The sequence below is a fragment of the Thamnophis sirtalis genome, unplaced genomic scaffold (assembly GCF_051295495.1).
Source record: "Thamnophis sirtalis isolate CommonGarterSnake01/CBP01778 unplaced genomic scaffold, rThaSir2_p1.2 scaffold_3, whole genome shotgun sequence".
Classification (NCBI taxonomy): domain Eukaryota; kingdom Metazoa; phylum Chordata; class Lepidosauria; order Squamata; family Natricidae; genus Thamnophis; species Thamnophis sirtalis.
In genome coordinates this window covers 114353808-114374138 of record NW_028261383.1, presented here as the reverse complement: position 1 = coordinate 114374138, position 20331 = coordinate 114353808, and the positions used below count along the sequence as shown (strand labels likewise).

The 20331-nt window shown below is 36.9% G+C and overlaps 1 protein-coding gene across 8 annotated transcripts in view; it reads left to right on the top strand.

Annotated features, from left to right (window-relative positions):
* WIZ (WIZ zinc finger) overlaps positions 1–20331 on the top strand; it is a 68561-nt gene that overhangs the window by 8578 nt on the left and 39652 nt on the right. For 7 of the 8 annotated variants that reach the window (XM_087709760.1, XM_087709761.1, XM_087709767.1 and 4 more), the window contains exon 2: positions 784–991. The exons of the other annotated variant lie outside the window; for it this stretch is intronic. In XM_087709760.1, the coding sequence (XP_087565886.1) occupies positions 865–991 (127 nt within the window). In that variant the 5' untranslated portion in view covers positions 784–864. The remainder of the gene's footprint in view (positions 1–783; positions 992–20331) is intronic. 8 annotated transcript variants of the gene reach the window in all.

Sequence of the window (20331 nt, the reverse complement as noted above, 5' to 3'; positions counted from 1 at the left end):
TTAGCCATACAAATTTAATTGACCAAGAGGTAAGAGCTTCCTGCTTGAGAGTGATATGCTTGTTACTGGTTTTTTTCTATTTCCCTTCCCATGCGTACATATAGACAACTGTCTTTGTTCATGCATGTCATGTAAACTTCAGATTATACTTTTATTTCAGAATATGACTTGATAAATTATCCCATAATAGCTAAAATGCAGCTGAGACATACTTCTCATTAATATATTTCTTTAAATACTGTTCTATATAGTATATAGAATTTGTGTCACCAACGTGCCACAAATCAAATTGAAAGCACTCTAATACTGTAGAACTCTAACAGACAAGGCTGCAAAATATGTACGGTATATCTTTCGTCTTCTGCAGTACATATTAAAGTGACTTTACTCAAGTCTGCTCGGTATAGGGCAGTACAGCTTGATGCTTGAAGTCAAGTTTGATGCTTGAAATCTCAAGAGCTTCTTGGTTTACTCCAACCATATATCAATATCCTCCTGCAGGTTGTGATACCTATGTTATAGATTTGCATCTGAGTTAAGATGTCTTACATGCAAGACAAGGCTGTAAATAAAACATGTTTGACTTGGTGTATATTATTCAATTCTGTTGAACGAAATCATTTCATTCTATTCCAGAAATTATCTCTACCTCTAGATAAGAGACATTTGTTCTGAATCACATAATGAATATTTCAATCAACATATTTGAAAAAGGACTTGTGTGAAATTCATCCTTCTAAATTATTCTAAACATGAGACATTATGATACCTTTTTTATTATAGGTTGTCTGGCAGTAATTGTTGCAAATCCACCAAAGCCTTGATGTTTGGTTTGTGAAATTGACACAGCGGAATCCACAAGGAATGGAGAAATCGGTTTCCACTGCTTTATCAGAACAGGAGAAAGAGCATGAGGATGACCAAGGAAAAGCTGTGCCAATGACCCTTGTGTCAAACAAAGAGGATCTTATTGCCCTTGAGTATCCCCAAGGTGAAGCGAGAATTCCTGCTTTTTTAAAAGATGCAAAAACATCTCTTGAGCACACAGCTTTGTTGAGGGCATCAAAGGAAGGGGGGATTGATCTGAAAGAGGCTGTCCCAAATTTTTCAGAGATGCTAGAAGCCATGAATAGAGAGGGGAAAGTGACTGAGATGTATAGTCATAAAGAGGGTATCAATTTATTATCCCTATTCATTTGTCAAGATTCAGATACTGCTTTGGAAGACTGTGAAGTCACAGGTAAGTCTAGTGCTACATAATGGCAGGCTTCATAAGGCTTTATTTCTTGCTCCATAGATAAGCCAGAGTTCAGAGAGTATCCTGAGATGAAAATGAAAGAATTATCTAACAAGTCAAGAACAAAATCACAGAAATATCTAAATGTGATTCTTATGTTGTGGATAATTGGATTAGGGTTGGAAATATGGCTATATTATGTTTATTTAAACTATACAGGAACATGATAAAAATATCCTAATATTAAGGATACAGTTGGACAGAGGAAAGCTTTACCTTTTTTAATTAGGAAGCATGGGCATTTTTTGTTAACAATTTCTGCATATGGGATTGAGTAAGATTTTTCAAGCTGAGGGCAACCCTTTCTCTTTTTACTCTGGGAACATAAAATACACAATGTGATTGCACGGATGTGAGTAGGATCTACTATTTTAGATTCTTTTTCATAAAGGTGAATTAAGGAGCAGAAATGAAGCCTTAAATCTCACAAAAAGTTTGTAGGAAGGAAGTTCACAAAAATGCTTGTGTGAAGTATCTTTTAGATGGATTAAAAAAAAATATTGGAGTGTTTTTACTTAGCAGTCCTACAATCCAGGCATTTCATAATTTCCTCTTTATCATATGTGCATTGTGTTCATGTAGAAGGTTAAATAAGTGGCGGGATAAGATATTAAGGTTACAGATTTTTTTTAATTTCAATTGAAATAATTGCAGAATAAAAGCTTTGTTTGGTTATGTCACTTGGCTGCACCAAATTGACACCACATGCTAGAATACCACGTATGTTTTGTCTTCTGTAACGAAGTCTACATACAGTGAAGCAAGGAAATGTACCCTTAATCAAAAAGACTTGATGTTAGAAAAAAATTGGGAGGTGTAGAAATACAATACAGATATCCTCGTCTTACAACCACAATTGAACCCTAACTTTCTTTTGCTAAGTGACACATTTGTTAAGTACATTTTACCCCATTTTATGACCTTCCTTGCCACAGTTTAGTTGAAGCAGTGCAGCTGTTAAGTTAATAATGTGGTTGCTAAGTGAATCCAACTTACACATTATCTTTGCTTGTAAGAAGGGTGCAAAAGGGGATTGCATGGCCCTAGGACACAGCAACTGTCATAATTATGAGTCAGTTGCCAAGCATCTGAAGTTTGACCACAAAGATGCTGTAATGGTAGTCAGTGAGAAAAGTAGTTATTTTTTAATGCCATTGTAACTTTGAACAGTCACTAAATGAATTGTAAGTCGAGGAGTACCTGTAATTATAGAAATAATTATTATTACTGTGATAATAAATGCAATATCAAATCTGTACATGGTAGAGTTCTGCCCATTGGAGAGTTGTGGCTTTTGAATTGTAGGTGTTGGGTACCATTTCCTTGGAACTGTATACAGTTCATTTTTTGTGTGTTCCATCAAACTGAGTTATTTTATTATTTTTAAAAAATCCCTTTTTCATGGTCAAATGTGTTTTTTTAACAAACAAAAACAGTTTTCCCCACAGTGATCCATTATAGCAAATATTGTGTGGAATATATCAGAATTATTAATTTTGAATGTTAAGAATTGAATACAGTTATTAACCTTGATCTCTGTTATATTTTTAAATCTGCTATTATTATTGCTTCCTTGGTGCTTAATTATGGGCTGAGAATCCATCCATGGATATTTTTATTTATATATAACAAAAATGAATGCATGCTCAAATGTTTTCCAAATGACATGCAGAAATAGCTGAATTTTAAAAAGTATATAAATGTATTTCTGCTTGCCTATTTTTTTTTTGCTAACTTTGTTAGCTCCTTCTGCTCATGAAGAAACAAAGAGAAATATGCAGAGCGTTGAAAAACATGCTTCCTACGAAGCTGTGAAATTTCATTAGGCCTCACTCACACATTTTCAAGTTTACCTTTCACAGCCAGAATGACTGAAAGCCATTCTTTTTTTAGCTAAAAGTTGATATTTGCAGTTCAGTATGTGGTGCACCTGGAAATTGGATCAGAAATCACTTATATTTTATTTTTGATACTTGGTTTATTATGAGCTGAATGAACATTCTCCTTTCAACAGTATATGATGGTGTATCTCTGACATTTTGCATAGGAAATTATATAGGAAATTGCCATAGGTTTGTTGTCAGAGGTAACTATTGCAAAGGTATTTCTTTCAGAATCCTGACCATAAACAGGTTTGCAATGCACCTGAGATGGCATGATAAGATTCCCACCTCAACTAATCAGATAATGTGAAAATTACAGTTGTAGGATACATGTGATAAATTAGCATTTTGAGGAATAAGAAATTGCCCAAGTATGCTTAGCCAGAAGAATAAGTATGAGATTTATTTATTTCCTGGCAATTGGTTGAGGTGCTTCCTTTCTTGTCTACAGGTGCCTATCCAGGCTGAGAGCTTGGGGAAGGAAACCTCCACTGGAAGGATAAATCAACATAAAACTTCTTATTATTGGGAGTGGTGTTTTCAGTTAGCTAGTTTCAGATTATTTCTATAGGTAATCCTCATTTACCAACAGTCTTGTTCAGTGACCTTTTGAAGTTAGCCAGTTACTGTCTCTCAATCATGGGATCGACATTACCATCAGAATATAATGTCCTCTTGTTTTTCTTGCCCTCTCTTGATTTTAGAGCAGACAGATTGAATAGAAAGGCAATACAAGAAAGTAAAGAAGTACACAGTGGAGAATACACATTGAAACCAATGTGCTGGTGTTTTCAGCTACACAAACAGCCCAGATAATTCCTCATTGTATGCCTATATATTCTCCAATCTCTCCCTTTTGTGAGGGGGAAGAAAATAATAACCAAGCCATTACCATAGGCAATTTCTCCTGTGCCTGATTAATTCCACTCCCCAGCAGAAAGTTTTGAGAGGAAAGGATTACAAGAGAGTAGTAAGTAGGTACTTAGTGGGGAATTCAGCAGGTTGTATAATGTATTTGAAGCTGCCAGTGCCAGTATTGCTTTCAATATTTATTTCCATTGTGAGCCTGCTTATTCTCTTGTAATCCCTTCCTCTAAAACCAATGTACCGTAAATACAAATATTAATTCCTTCTTGTTAATTATCCCAGTCCTGGGTTTACCATTCCAAAGGAAGTGAAGGAGGTCAGGAGGTAGGCAAAAGTGAACTCTGTTTTGAGCCAAAAAGCACTGTTGCAGTCACATGACTTTCCATTTACTGTAACAGCTGATTTGCTTAATGACAGAGTTGCCAGTCCCAATTGCAGTCACTAAACATGGACTATGTGTGCTTAGTAAAACTGCTGATTATGCTCTGGAAGTGGATGCCACATTTTTGCAATGAGGGAATTAATTGATGTATCCTTCATATTTACTTTCTATGTGTGAAAAGTTAGATTGATTTCATTTTTGCTGCTATATTTTGATGAATTTATCCATCAAGATCACGGGTATTAAGCTCGTGACTTCATGTTATCATCACATGACATATCGTGATGTTTTTTCCCTTTGTGGAGCTGGGGTGGGCGAGGCCTGCACGTGATACATCTGGCCCATGAGCTGCCAGTTTGACACCTGTGATCAAGATAGTGAAGAATTTGGTAATATTATCAAATATTTTCTAAATTTCTAGAGACCATGACAAAACCTTATACCTCTTAAGATTTTTTGAAATAATATTAAATACATTTAAATAATTTTGTAATCATATGGATACAAAGTTAATATTTTATAAATTTTCTGTGTCTCTTTTTAAAACAAATTCTAAATGCAGTGCAAGATGGCTAATCCTGTCTTGCATTTACAGAATTCTTAAGACTGCTAAAAAACAATGGGCCTCTGTCCCAGTGTGGCTTTTTTGGCCTACAATGTGTTTGTGATCCTGTTTCTGCTGGTAAAAGTGAAGACAAGAAATGTCTTCAGTGTTCATTTCAATGTTCATTTTCTGAGAGAAAGAAATAGAAAACAATACTTGAGGTTTGATTTCAGTTGTTATAAACTTTGTGTTTTGTAACTTGAGTTACTTGCTGCACTGTGTCAAAATGTGAAGATCAAAATATCAACCAGTATTGCAATAGAAAGATCTACTTAGTCTTATGCTGATCTTTACTACTCCTTTATGCTTTTGCATACTTGATCTTTACACTGGATTCAGCTTCAATTTATGGATAATTAATATTTCCTAATAAACAAACAGTGTTGATATTTCTTTCCATCTGCCAGTCAAAATACTATTTTTGTAGCCATTGATTTTTAGTTTCTAAATCTCTAGATCAGGGGTCCCCAACCCCTCGACCATAGACTGGTTTGTGTCCTATTAGGAATTGAACCTCACAGCTGGAGGAGAACGGCAGGTGAGTGAGCGAAGCTTCATTTGTATTTTCAGCTGTTCCCCATCACTGCCTCAGCTACACTTCAAATAATCAGATATTAGATTCTCATAGGAGTGTGAATCCTACTGTAAACTGCACATGCGAGGGATCTAGGCTGCACTCTCCTTCTCTTTCCATCCGGCCCATGGAAAAATTGGGTTCTACAAAACTAATTCCTGGTGCCAAAAGGTTTGGGGACTACTGCTCTAAACATTTATAAATAAATAAATAAAATCCCTTGAGCTGATCTTAATTCTTTGTGACTATATCCATGCAGTTTCCTTGGTAGCATTGGAAGTGTAGTTTGCCATTGCCACCTTCTTGAATGTTTTTTCCACTTCATATATTTAGTTAATTACATTGTACCTGACTTCGTTGTACTTATACAGAAGTAAAAATTACTGAATTAAGTAAAATATGTTATAAAATATCATTAGATTATGGCTGTTGATTTAATATAAGTGATTTTGATTATATATTTATATCTTTAAAATCCAGAAGAAATTTGTGTTTCGGTAGAAGAAGAGATGTCAGAGCCTAAGAGTGGAGTGAAGAGGGGGGTCAGCCTAGAAACCCTGGGTATCAAAAAAAAAAAAATAAGTATAACCCTCTTGGATGTCGCTGACCCCCCTAACGCTAAGCAGGTGCTAATGATTAGTTGAGAAGATTCTTATGCATAGACCTTTAGCAACAAAACAGTTTAATTGAATCTTCACATGTTGACCTGGTCCTTCATACCTGACAGTTTTAGTAAATATAAATCTGTAGATGTAAAATATTTTGGGTTTGTACTCATAGTTTTTATAAAAATCTCTTTTATGTAAAATATGTAAAATTAAAGATCTGCCATGTTCTACATCGGTTACCCTCATCGACTACATCCACCATGGCCAGTGGCAAATGATTATAAAAATTGAAGTCCAGAGCATCTTAATAATTTATTAATTATTAATAAGCCTTTCCATTAGCAGAATAATTCATTCTTCAGTCCTTGATCTATGTAAAGAAACTGTGCCATATTGCAAACACTGGAACCATTCTGTCTCTCTCAAGACAAATTGCAGATTTGCTGCCAATTTTTTGTGGACGGAGGTTTATACTTGATATTTCTTGGAATATTTCTGTACTATTTTACTCAAATAATTGGGACAAATGAGAAATAATAATTTATATTTAATTCACACTTAAAACAGATCAGATTATTGGCACAACTAATTTTATTTTTCCTTTTGGTAACATTAAAATTTAGTATTTGGCAATATGTTTTTGTAATATATTGAGGAATATGCCAAAAAATTTCTGGAGCATATGTAAATCTGCTGTAGACAATAACTGCAAAGATATTACATTGAAATCAACTCATTTTAATTAATATTTAATTCCTTACACTAAAATGGAAGTTTGCAAGGTACATGAGATATTTTCCAAATCAAATACAGTGCTAAAATGTTGAATACAAACCCAAGGGAAGTATCTGAGAAAAGTGATCCTTTTTATAGAAATACTTACATTATTAATACTTAAATTACTTTCAGGTGCTGTATAGCAACAATAACACCCAACTTGATACAGTAGGTGTGAGAATTACTTGGGGCACTGATAGGAATGAGAAATCAAAAGAGGGAAAGATGTGCACTGCCTGCCTCCACAAAAGTGGCAGGCTTCCAGACTTCTACATAGAAAAATTGGAGGAAATGGGCAAGAGATTTTCCACCCCAAATTCCCTAACTATGGGTGTCTGTGAAAGTCTATAAACCCGAACAGGAGTGGGGAGGAGAGAAGGAATTATTGAGCTAGTAAGAGAAGAGTTTTAGAAAAGATTGTTCACTCCTGAGAAAGAAGACTTTTGAGAAAGAATTTCAAATATCCTTTTCCCTAATTTTGTTTTAGCATAAAATGAACTAGAGAAAAACTGATAAATTACCAATATTCTGTTAATCTGTCTTGCAACAATGAAGAACATTCCTGGAATCTTAATTGCATCTGTTACTTGTCATTGCCTACCTCAAAGAACTGGCAATGTCTTGTTTTAAAGTAATTTCTTCATTGGAAATCTTGTGTTACCTTCTTTTCCCATCTTTTAAATAAATACAATACAATAAATTGTTACACAGATTCTTGTATTTGAATTAATATTTTCCAATATAGACTGCAAAGACACATCTGACTTTAGGATAGAAGGCCTCAGATAAAGCCTTAAATTTATCTATCTATCAATTTATCTATCTATCTATTTTGACATAATATATTAACTTAAGTTGGGCTAATTACTAGGCAAAAAAACCCAATAATACTGATGGAACTTCAACCTCTATTTTACATTTTGAGCTGTTTATCTTCTTTTCACCTCACATGTGAATATAACTGGAGTGGATTGTAAATAGTACATAATCTCAATACAGAAATGCTGATGTAAACCTGCTTTTACAATACCTTCTTCTCCGTGCTTGCAAGCAAAGGTCTTGGTGGCTAGCTGATGGAGCAGGAGGTATTCAGGATAGTTTGTGAAAATGAGAAAAGTGATCTTATAATATGTGTCTTATTGCCCAAGAGAATTCTCTCACTTTTATCCTGATATCACACTGAGGGTAATTCAGTTCAGCCAGCATCTTAAAGCCTCTGACAGCCAGCACACAAGGATCTCTTTCATAATGTGCTGCTCTTTCTTCCTAACAGCTGTCTCTTTTAGCTCCCTTCTCTGAGGAACTTGTAATCAGGTTATTGAATTCATGATATTTAGATTTTAAGTTTGACAATGGATTTTTTTTTTTGACTATGAGCAGTAGGAATGAGGAACTTTGAATGCTAAAACCATAATATCATCAGTCAATTTAATTGAGCTATAAGTTGTTTAGGAAGACCTCCTCTGGATTTAGAATTGAAAGCAAATGCCGCCTAGCATGTTGCTATCCCTTCCAATGTATTTTTGAAAAGCTGTGAGCTATGAATTTCAAGAAATTTGTGCTATGAAGAAATTTTAATAATGTGAATTAAAATGCACCTGGTTGGAAGATGATACCAGGGTCAAAGAGCAGCAGGTAAATTTGACATTTCCAACATTGCTATCGTAATAATCAATCAATATGTGTTATTACTGATAGTTATAGTACAGATAAAAAAGCAGATGCTCAATAAAAATACGTATATGAAAATTATATAATGGAATTCATTACTGCCAAAAAGCCTTCCAATCTGCCACAAAATACAAAGTACAAGCCAATTGGAAAAGCAGGTTGATGCTAACATGATAGGAATAATGAGCCAGATTTTTAAAAAACTGAAATGATTTAGCTTAATAATATTAAAAGGGAAAAAATGGCTAAACAACCAAAGCAAAACATTAAGAGCAGTATCACATATAGTTGGGAATTCCTTTTCAAAATTACTGCAATATAAAATGATACAGAGTGATTCTCACTACTATAAAGAGAAAATTGAACAGAATTTTAAATGTATTTAATATAAAACCAAGAAAAGCAAATATAATTGTTTGGAAGAATATTAAACAGCAGAGTAACAACTTATAGAAATCAAAGTTGTATGAAAGAGACAATGACATAGCTTTCATAGCTTTAAGTAAACCAAGACTGTGATAGTCTTGTAAAGTAGAAAACATGAATAAGCAGATATGAAATAGTCGACCCATCAGTTGGAATCTTAGAATCTTAAGAATAATATACACTATAATAATGATAAACCAATGATGCCATTATGTTTTACAGTATTCTGTTAACAGAAACTGTAAATTTTTAAAAAACATTTTGTATATTCAATGAAAATGTAATTACTTAGAACTAAAAACTCTTTTAAAATATAAAAACTTAGTTCCTGGCTATTTCATGAACATTTTTATGGTTTCCTTCACTTTCAATTTTTCAGTCATCACTGATTATTTATGTAATTTCTTATGCAGGTAGACCTTGACTTACAAAAGTTCACTTAGTGACCATTCAAAGTTACAATGGCATTGAAAAATGTGACTTATGACTATTTTGCCCAGTTATGACTTTTGCAGCATCTCCATGGTCATGTGATCAAAATTCAGATGCTTGGCAACTGGTTCATACTTATGACCATTCCTGGGTGTCATGTGATCACTTTTTGCAACTTTTTGATAAGCAAAATCAATGGGGAAGCCAGATTCACTTAACAACCAATTTATTAACTCATCAACTGCAATGATTCACTTAACAACTGTAGCCAGAAAGGTCATAAAATGAGGTAAATAGCAATAGCAGTTAGACTTATATACCGCTTCATAGGGCTTTCAGCCCTCTCTAAGCGGTTTACAGAGTCAGCATATTGCCCCCAACAACAATCCGGGTCCTCATTTTACCCACCTCGGAAGGATGGAAGGCTGAGTCGGTGAGATTTGAACAGCCGAACTGCAGAACTGCAGTCAGCTGAAGTAGCCTGCAGTGCTGCATTTAACCACTGCACCACCTCGGCTCTAAAAACTCTCTTAAGAAAACTCTCTTAAGTAAAACTCTCTTAACAAATGAATCAGTTAACAACAGAAATTTGGGGCTTAATTGTGATTCTAAGTCGAAGACTCTCTATATTACATGTCTAAAAAACAGATGTTCCTTCTCAAATAGTATTCTTGTGAATAACCTACAAGACAAATCTGTTCCTTCACTAGTTGTTGGTGCTTCTTTAAATAATTAGTGTCTGTCAAAATGTTAATATCTAAGGACAGACGTCTAACCATGCACAAATATGGCTTGGCAACAGTGACGTGCGGTGAGCTTTATGGCTGGTGAGGCAGCATTTTTTTTTAGACTTGTGGACTTCAACTCCCAGAATTCCACAGCCAGACATGCTCAGTTCCGATTTAAAGCGACAGCATTTGTTTTTCTCCTTTGCTAAATATGTTTCTTTCTTTTTCTTTTTCTTCTCCCTTCCCCTCTTCCTCGCTCTCTCCCACCCTCCCCCCTCTCTCAAACACACACACACACACACACAGAGTTGCACCAGGATTCAGAAAATTTAGGTTTTCCTCCTCAGCCCATGTTAGCAATACCACTAGCAGCAATTTAGCTGGCAGGTGTAAGTAGAAGTGGAAATTCATTGTTTTTTCTTATGATTAGATAATTAAAATTTCAGAAGACCCAAAGGCATAGTATTAGAGTGTTACATAGTGCATACACTGTCTCAATATGCTCTCAATATGCTGTTGAACTGTCTCAATATGCTCCCTCCCCCCCTCTCAAACACACACACACACACACACAAAGTTGCACCAGGAGGATGAAGTTTGAATTCCTCCCCCTCCCTCCGACCCACATGTACCTTTTCCAGCTGTTTCAGAGAGGATTTCAACTCTGCTCTTGCCTGCCATCATGAAAAGAAAAAAAATGTAAAAGGAAAAAGGCAAGAGTTGAGGTCAGGCTGAGATAGTTGTTGCCAGAGTCACAGTGGACGACTCTGCTTAGTGCTTAACTGTTTAAAAAAGCCTCTACAGGAGGAGGCAAGAGGCAAGAGAACGATGTGCCTCATTACGTCAGGATTTTTTTGGCTTTTAACCCTTGCTTAACTCTGCTCGAGTGATCATAAAACGCCAGACTAGATGAGGCACATCGTTCTCCTGCCATCTTCTGTAGAGGGCACTTTTTAGAGGCTTTTTTAAACAGTTAAGCACTAAGCAGAGTCATCCCTGGTGACTCTGGCAGCAACTAGCTCAGCCTGACCTCAGCTCTTGTCTTTTTCCTTTTACATTTTTTTTCTTTTCATGATAACAGTGGTGAGGCTCTGCCTCCCCTGCCTCCCCTGACTGCACGTCCCTGCTTGGCAATATCCTTTTTCTGCCTTCATTTTTACTCCAGCCAATGAGTAGCAACAGCATTAGCATTTAGACTTATACTACTTCACAGCTCTCTCCAAGCAATTTACAGAGTCAGCATATTGCCCCCAACAATCTGATTGCTCATTTTACTGACCTTAGAAGAATGAAAGGCTGAGGTAACCTTGAACTCTTTAAACTGACTTCATGCAAGGTGTGTAAAATTTGTTATGCTTTTATCACCCATAAAGGTGGTGAACTCAGGTCAACAGTAAATGGTCAGGTCTGAGTGGGGCTTACTAGTAGTTTCAGGTTGATGTAGGCACACTTTCTCCATTCCAGATCCAGGCAGCCGCGTCTATTGCTCTTCTGCAATTGTCTCCCTCCAGATCTTGACTTGCCTTTCAACCAAAGAATGGAGGAATGTGAAAGTTGTTACCTATGCAAAGAGGAAAAAAAGGAAGAGGAGAAATTGGAGTAAAAGTGCTGATTATTTCAACTCCATACCAATCAAAATATATTATTTTTCTACACTATTTAACATATGACAGAAATGAGAAGAGACATAACTTGCACGTGAAAACCTACCCATTCTTGTTTTCTTACCACGATTGATGGATGAAGGATGGTAAAGTTGAAGGAATTGAATGGTCTGTTTGCTTGTCATGTGCTGCACACACAAAAAATCAGAACCATATCATTAACAATAAATTGGAACAGAGGCAGATGAGCAATCAGTATTTAGGAGAGCAAAATGTATACAGTAACAATTAGTGTATGAGTCCAAAAGTTCGAAAGACAAAGCCTCTGGTCCCGGTGATCGACCCAACTCCTGCAATATTATCCCAGGACACATATATTCCCCTTCGTTAGTAAGGATTTGCGTTAAGTGAAGGATTGGAGAATAGCATTTAATTCAGCGGCAGAGAAGACCATGGTTGGATGGTGATATTTCTAAAAGAATATAACATAGGCTCCCCATGCCTCCCTGAGTATTTTGTCACTGAAATTTATGAATGAATTTAGCACAGGGGTGTGTTCTGTCTTCAAATTTTGCACTTAGTTTGGCAAAATGTAGCTAATAGCTTGTTTTATCTAAAGCTGGTAAATTTTATTTTATTTTTTATTTTTCATCTTGCCTTTATTATTTTTTTAAAAAAATAATGCAAGCAGTGAAAAGATCTAATATTCCTTCCTCACAAAAACAACCTTTGATGTAAGTTGGGCTGAGTGAGAGTGACTGACCCAGTCATCTAGCTGACTTTCATGTCTAAGGCGACCCTTGAACTCATAGGCTCCTGGTTTCTAGCCAGTTAATCACTAGACCAAAATGGCTCTCATGCCAGAGTAATTAATGCCAAATGAAATTTGTATTTTCATTAAAAAGATTATTTACAGACATTTCCAAAGTTCTGTTTTCATTTTGTCATTGTGGGATAGTGAGTGTAGATTAATGAGAAAAAAATGTAAAACAACTGTAAAATCAGGCTGTAGCATAACAAAATTGACAGAAGTGAAGGGATCTGAATCAGGGATGGGCTGCTACGGGTTCACCCGGGTTCAGTTCAGAGAACCTCCAAATCCCACCCTTGGCTGGTCCCGCCTACCATGCCACGCTCCTGCCACCCCACCATGCCCCTCCCAGGAGTCTTCATGGGGTCCATTTTGGATGTGAGGTAAATGCAGGGCCCACACGGAGGCTCAGGGAGGAGGAAAATGGTCCTTCTGGAAGGCCTCTGGAGCCTAGGGGAGGTAGTTTTCAGTTTCCCAAAGGCTTGAGGAAAGCCTCCGGAGCCTGGGAAAGGCAAAAATGGCCTCTCTGCTGTGGTGCAGGAGGTTGGTTCACCGACAAAAGGGCGACCGACAAAAGCGTGCCCGACTAAACCGCGGTGACAAAACCACAAGTTCTGAACCGCGCCGACGAATGAGCGCTGAATCCCGCCGACAACAGCGCGCCGACAGAAGGGTGCTGTAAACCTAACCCTAACCCTAAACCTAACCCTAACCCTAACCCTAACCCTAAACCTAAACCTAACCTAAACCTAACCCTTACCTTAACTTAAATCGCCCTTCTGTCGACGCGCTGTTGTAAATCGCCCTTCTGTCGACACGCTGTTGTCGACGTGCTGTTGTCAGCGTGTTGATGACGTCATGGTTTTAGCGACGCGGTTTTGTCACCATGCTTTTGTCGTGCGCGCTTTTGTTGGGTCACGCAGGAGGTCGACTAGGTCACGCCCACCATGGCCACGCCCACCCAACAACTGAGCAGAAAACCCATTGCTGAAATTTTTGAAACCCACCCCTGGTCTGAATGCTTTCTGAATGCACTGTAAATGCAAGGATAGGCCACAAAGTTATTTTTTCATCATAACTGTGAACAGTTGCTGTAGAAGGCAGTAGCTAAACAAGACTACTTGTACCTAGAACTCTTCCAAAAACTCTTAGTTTTACTGGCAAGTTGGCAGCTCCTAATTATATCACAATACTTGGCCTTTGAGGTCTTGAACACAATCTGTGAATGTCTGCATCTCTTATGTATGGATAATCTGGGCATAAAGATATTGTTAGATAAATATGCAGAGGTACAAAAACAACAATCTTATTTTGATGCCTTAAATAGTATCTACTTAATTTTGATTTTTCCCCCCCCATGGCATGAAGTTTTCTGTAATTGCAACATTAGCGGAACCCTGACATTTTCATTTTACTCTATAAACCTCAGTATGAAAAATACTGTCATTTATACCAACTAATATGTATACTATTTGTTATCAGTCTTCTGTTATGTGCCTTTAATTAAAATTGATCTTGATAAAACAATCTTGCCATAAAAAAGAGTATTAACAGTATAGCCCTTTGTTCTATGTGGAAGATGCATAACATTCTGTTGAGTAGCTTAAAAAAATAAGGAGAAGTAGTAGTAGGTTTCAGGTTGGTTAGCAAAATAGCAAAGAAAAGCTTCTTTCCTATTGGCTTTTCTGCTGAATACCTTCCCTTTCATATTATTTCTCAGAGTGACACCTAAGACTTTTCCATACAAAAACTCTAAAACAGGTAAAAAACCATTGCCAAACTTTTTGTCTGTGTTCAGAAGCTAAATCAGTGTATTTCTGGCTTGGTTGTGGTTTATTTGAAACTACAACTCAAACTGGTTTTGTTTAATTTTTTGTTTTGATACTGTTACTACTTTTTGTACATTCTAAGAAGTCTCATTTGGAGGAACTCCTGCCTCACATTGGTTGTTAGCTCCCATGCATCAGATCTTTCAAGGGGAAAAGGTGGCTTGCTAACTTTGCAGCTTCCCTTTATAGGAAATGCAAAGAGATGGAGCAGGATTTTTCCCCCTCTCTTTATTGTCAGTGATTTGAATTGAACAGATCTGAAGACAAAGGGAAAATAGTTATCAGGAAAATAGCCTGGAGGAAGGAGAAATTTCTAACCACTGCAGTCCTAATCAGATTTCTCCCTTATTGCAGGGATGGTATTTTATATGCAATTTTAAATTAGTTTGGTTTAAATTTATGAATTTAAACTATAAACTCTTCTTATTCAGTGATATCCAAGGGAAACTATCTGACTAGTATTTCTACATGATGAAAGCACAAGGACTACAGTTTGCGTTTAGCTTTTATGGTGTTATGTGTCCTTATGCCTGTTTCCTATCTACAGAAATTTGGGTGCCAGGAAAAAATATTCAGATTGGCCTCTTAATTGAATGTTGATGTCTACTTTGTGGAAGTTTTTATTTTGAAAGAGATCTTAGATCTTTAAATGATATAAGTAGTCCTCCATTTACAAACACAGCTAGGCCCAGTATCTTGATCATTGAATAAAGTGGTTATTAAGCAAAATGCCAAGTGACTGCTTCATTCAAAAACTACAAAGCCACCTCTCGCAGTGGTGCTTATTCGGCGACTGTGAGAGTCATTAAACAGAGCATTGCTGGGGACATGTCCTGGTCTCCATTATACCTGGGTGGCCCAGGCCTTCTCCCCACCTTAGTGGGGAGAATGATTGTAGGAACAACAATCATTACTAGGCATTTGCTAGTGTCTCTGACAGATTTGAGATATGTTCCTGTAGCATAGAGTTCAACCTTTCCGGCTTTGCAGACTGGCGGGGTAGGGTGGTGGGAGAGAAGGGATGGTTCTTTATGAGCACACAACAAGCATGCATGTGGCTCCATTTGTGCGAATGGTGTACACACGTCACTCATGCAAATGAGCACGCATACAAGCACTCGCCCACTGCTCTTGCAAGTGAGGATGTGCATGCATGTTCACTCACCCACCGTTTCCATGGCTTAATTGCAAAATAGCACATAGACCATTAATGGGCTACAGCCCAGAGGTTGGGACCTCTACTCCACCATAGTTACCAGATAGTTTCGTTTGGAGATCACTGAATGAAAATAGTTTACAGTTTATAAATTTAAATGCATCAGAGCATACCCATGGCAAAATCTATGTTGGATAAGTTTTCAACTATTACAACAAAAGGTGATTTAATAGTGCTTCAAATATAGGCTTGGGATCAAATGAAAGAGATGTTATGAGGATCACAGCAACCAAAAGAGACAGTTATGGCATATGTTTGTGCCAGAGTTTAAATGTAAATGCTCTGAAATAAATTACAGAGACATTTACATGTCAATAACAATCAGAATAATAAAAGCAATGATCCTTGTGTTGGTAATGCACAGCATGAAAGCTGAACACTGAAAAAGAAAGAAGATAAATATTTTTGAATCATGGATTTGGAAATTGTTACCAAGAGTACCATGGACTGCAAGGAGAATCAATCGTTTGTAGACCAGTGGCAAGTAGAAATTCATATATTTTGAGCAGATGATGTGAGCAGATGATAAACTAAAAACAAATAGCATGTTTGGCATAATTGAGCAAAATAAAAGAAAGGGAAGACAGCAGATAAAAACTGCAGATTATCTCTTTAAAAGATAATTGCTGCAAAGTTTGTTCCACATAATCACAAGGAGTCAAACTTGACTCGCTGGGGCATAGCTAAGCATAACATCTGAGTGTGTTTTACATTAAAAAATGCCCCTTTTGGAGGAAATTCTAACTTCTTTATATAATTCACTCAGTCTTTAAAATGTAAATATAATAGTTGATGAGACTTTCTAACCTACTCAGAGTAGCTTCAATGAAAATAATATCAGAATTATGAGAATTCATTTTATTTATTTATTTATTTATTTGTCAAACATGTATAAGATAACAGATATGTATAAACATGATTATGAAAACAGGAAATGGATACGAATAAATGGGGACATTAGGACAGGGACAATAGACACTTTGGTGTGCTTGTGCACACCTCTTACAGTCCTCTTAGGAATGGAGTGAGGTCAACAGTAGACAGTCCCCCTACCTTGGGGGACACCGCTGTTAAGAGGTACAGGATTTGATAGGATTCTCCCTATTTTGACCACTTGTTGCCTGTTTGACAGAAGCGCTGCTATCCAATTATGCAGGGGTCCAGAAATGCCATAAGATTTTAGTTTTAGAAGTAGTTTATCATGTACCACTGAATCAAAGGCTTTACAGAAGTCTATGTAAATTGCGTCTATTGCTTTGCCCTGATCGAGATGTGTAGTCCATATGTTTTTGCAGTGTAGGAGTTGCAGATTACAGGACATATTTTTTCTGAAACCAAATTGTTTGTTAGAGAGCAGGTTGTTTGTCTCTCAGTGGAGGGTAATGGATTAATTTATGATTGATTCCATGCATCTGCACTTTCTTTGCAGTTGACACAACATAAAGAGATTGGTCTGTAATTTTCAATTAGGCTGGGGTCTCCCTTTTTGAAGATAGGGATGAGTGTGTCTAGTGACCATAGGTTGGGGAAGGAGCTGGTCCTGAAAGATTTTTCAAAGATTATGCTTAGAGGTTCTGCTATGGCAGTGGAAAGCTTTTTTAAGAAGTAGGCACATAGTCCATCAGGTCCAATATATAGAATTGTGTAAACTAAGCATCTTAATACAATAAAATAAGAAAACGGAAAATGTTTTGGAGCTGCAATTTCTCACTTGGTCTTCTGAAACATCTAAATAAAGAAGTATACAAATCAAAGTGAAATCAATAAATAATTCAGTAGATCTTTCTGATAGATGGATCTAAAGCAGGCCTGCACGTGAGGCCTGGAACCTGCCAAGCAACCTTGTGCAGCCCACCAGTCCAAAGAAAGGAGGAGCAAGAAAAGGAGGAGATGGTGGTCAGAATGATTGTTTTGGAAAAACTAGCAAATTGTTCAGTGCCAATATACATTTAAAAAAACCTAGAGGATTATAACTTCTTGTGACTCTTATTCTGTCACATGTATTAATGAGTAATAAATATATCTTATGTTTGCTAATAAGTGAGAAATATATTGTATTTCTTTGTCATATTCAATTAGATTATACTAATTTGCTTTAAAAAAAATAATGTACCATATTGTTCTATTTAGATTTTGGAATGTTTTGTCACTTGAATTGATCAGTGTTTGAACCTATGGATAAAAGGAGAATCTAGTTTTGTTCTATGCATTTATTCAACCTTTTCTAAAATTTTGTCTTAATATTAAGATGCAGACTTCGTTTCAGATTACCATGGTGCGTAAAGTGCTGCTCTGCTAAGATCAAAATATTAAATTCATTTCTTGCTGTTACCAAGAAATGAAGTCTTATAGACTAAGTATAGTTTCATATCCAGCAGAAGATAAATTGCTCTGTTTTTCCTCTGAAGGTTTCTAAAAATAGAGTGTTCTGAAGCTCCTATGAACAAAAGAATTCTGAAGCTCTACCTCTGCCATTGTCTCCTTTATCTGCATTTTGGTTGTTTTGTCTGAAGAGTTCCATCATTTAATACTCTAAAATGTATTTTCCTATGTCTCCCGTAAGGATTCCCCCCCCCCCCCGCAATTGCTTAATTCTTGCAACAAAATCTCAAAAATTTATCTAATGCTCAGGGATCTTTAAGAAGTGGAAGCACAAAGTTTAAAAATATATTTTAAAGATATACTTACTGCAAATCCAAACTTACCATCTGTTAGTTCTTTTGTTAATTCCAAAACATTACTAGACAAACCTATATTGCTGTACATATTTTTAAAAGCCATTGTATACCTTTATGCATACATTTTAAATAAATAATATTTAATAAATAATATTTAGCACCTAGGCAGCTAATTATTTAGCATATAAATCATATTCAAATAAAATATTTAATTTATATTGCAGCCTTGCTTTGCAATGTTTATGAGCATGTGTAAATACACACACAAACCCATACACACACACACACACACGCATACACACAAACAGAATAGCTGGTAGGTTCTTTCATTAGATATTTTAACTCATTCTTCCTCTCACACACATACAGCTGAAACTCGAAAAATTAGAATATCGTGCAAAAGTTCATTATTTCAGTAATGCAACTTAAAAGGTGAAACTAATATATGAGATACTCATTACATGCAAAGCAAGATAGTTCAAGCCGTGATTTGTTATAATTGTGATGATTATGGCGTACAGCTCATGAAAACCCCAAATCCACCATCTCAGAAAATTAGAACATTACATGCGATCAATAAAACAAGGGTTGTACATAGAACAATATCGGACCTCTGAATAGTATAAGTATGCATATGTACTCAGTACTTGGTTTGGGCCCCTTTTGCAGCAATTACTGCCTCAATGCAGCGTGGCATGGAAGCTATCAGCCTGTGGCACTGCTGAGGTGTTATGGAAGGCCAGGATGCTTCAATAGCGGCCTTCAGCTCTTCTACACTGTTCGGCCTCATGTCTCTCATCTTTCTCTTGGCTTTGCCCCATAGATTTTCTATGGGGTTCAGGTCAGGCGAGTGTGCTGGCCAATCAAGCACAGTAATCCCATGGTGATTGAACCAGGTTTTGGTGCTTTTGGCAGTGTGAGCAGGTGCCAAGTCCTGCTGGAAGATGAAGTCAGCACCCCCATAAAGCTCATCTGTGGAAGGAAGCATGAAGTGCTCCAAAATCTCCTGGTAGACGGCTGCGTTGACCCTGGACTTAATGAAGCACAGTGGACCAACACCAGCAGATGACATGGCTCCTCAAATCAACACAGACTGTGGAAACGTCACACTGGGCTTCAAGCATCTTGCACTGTGTGCCTCTCCATTCTTCCTCCATACTCTGGGTTCTTGGTTTCCAAATGAGATGCAAAAGTTGCTCTCATCAGAAAAGAGGACTTTGGACCACGGAGCAACAGACCAGGTCTGTTTTTCTTTAGCCCAGGTAAGACGCTTCTGACCTTGTTTGTTATTCAGGAGCGGCTTGACAAGAGGAATATGACATTTGAAGCCCATGTCCAGGATCCGTCTGTGTGTGGTGGCTCTTGATGCACTGACCCCAGCCTCAGTCCACTCCTTGTGAAAGTCCCCAACACTTTTGAATGGCCTTTTCCTGACAATCCTCTCCAGGCTGCAGTCATCCCTGCTGCTTGTGCACCTTTTTCTTCCACACTTTTCCCTTCCACATAACTTTCTATTAATGTGCTTTGATACAGCACTTTGGGAACATCCAACTTCTTTTGCAATTACCTTTTGAGGCTTTCCCTCCTTATGGAGTGTGCCGATGGTTTTCTGCACAACTGTCAGGATAGCAGTCTTTCCCATGATTGTGATTCCTACTAAGAGACCATTTAAAGGCTCAGGAATCCTTTGCAGGTGTTATGGCTTAATTAGCTGATTAGAGTGGGACACTTTGAGCCTAGAACATTGCACCTTTTCACAATATTCTAATTTTCTGAGATTGTGGATTTGGGGTTTTCATGAGCTGTAAGCCATAATCATCACAATTATGACAAATCACAGCTTGAACTATCTTGCTTTGCATATAATGAGTCTATCTCATAAATTAGTTTCACCTTTTAAGTTGCATTACTGAAATAAATGAACTTTTGCATGATATTCTGATT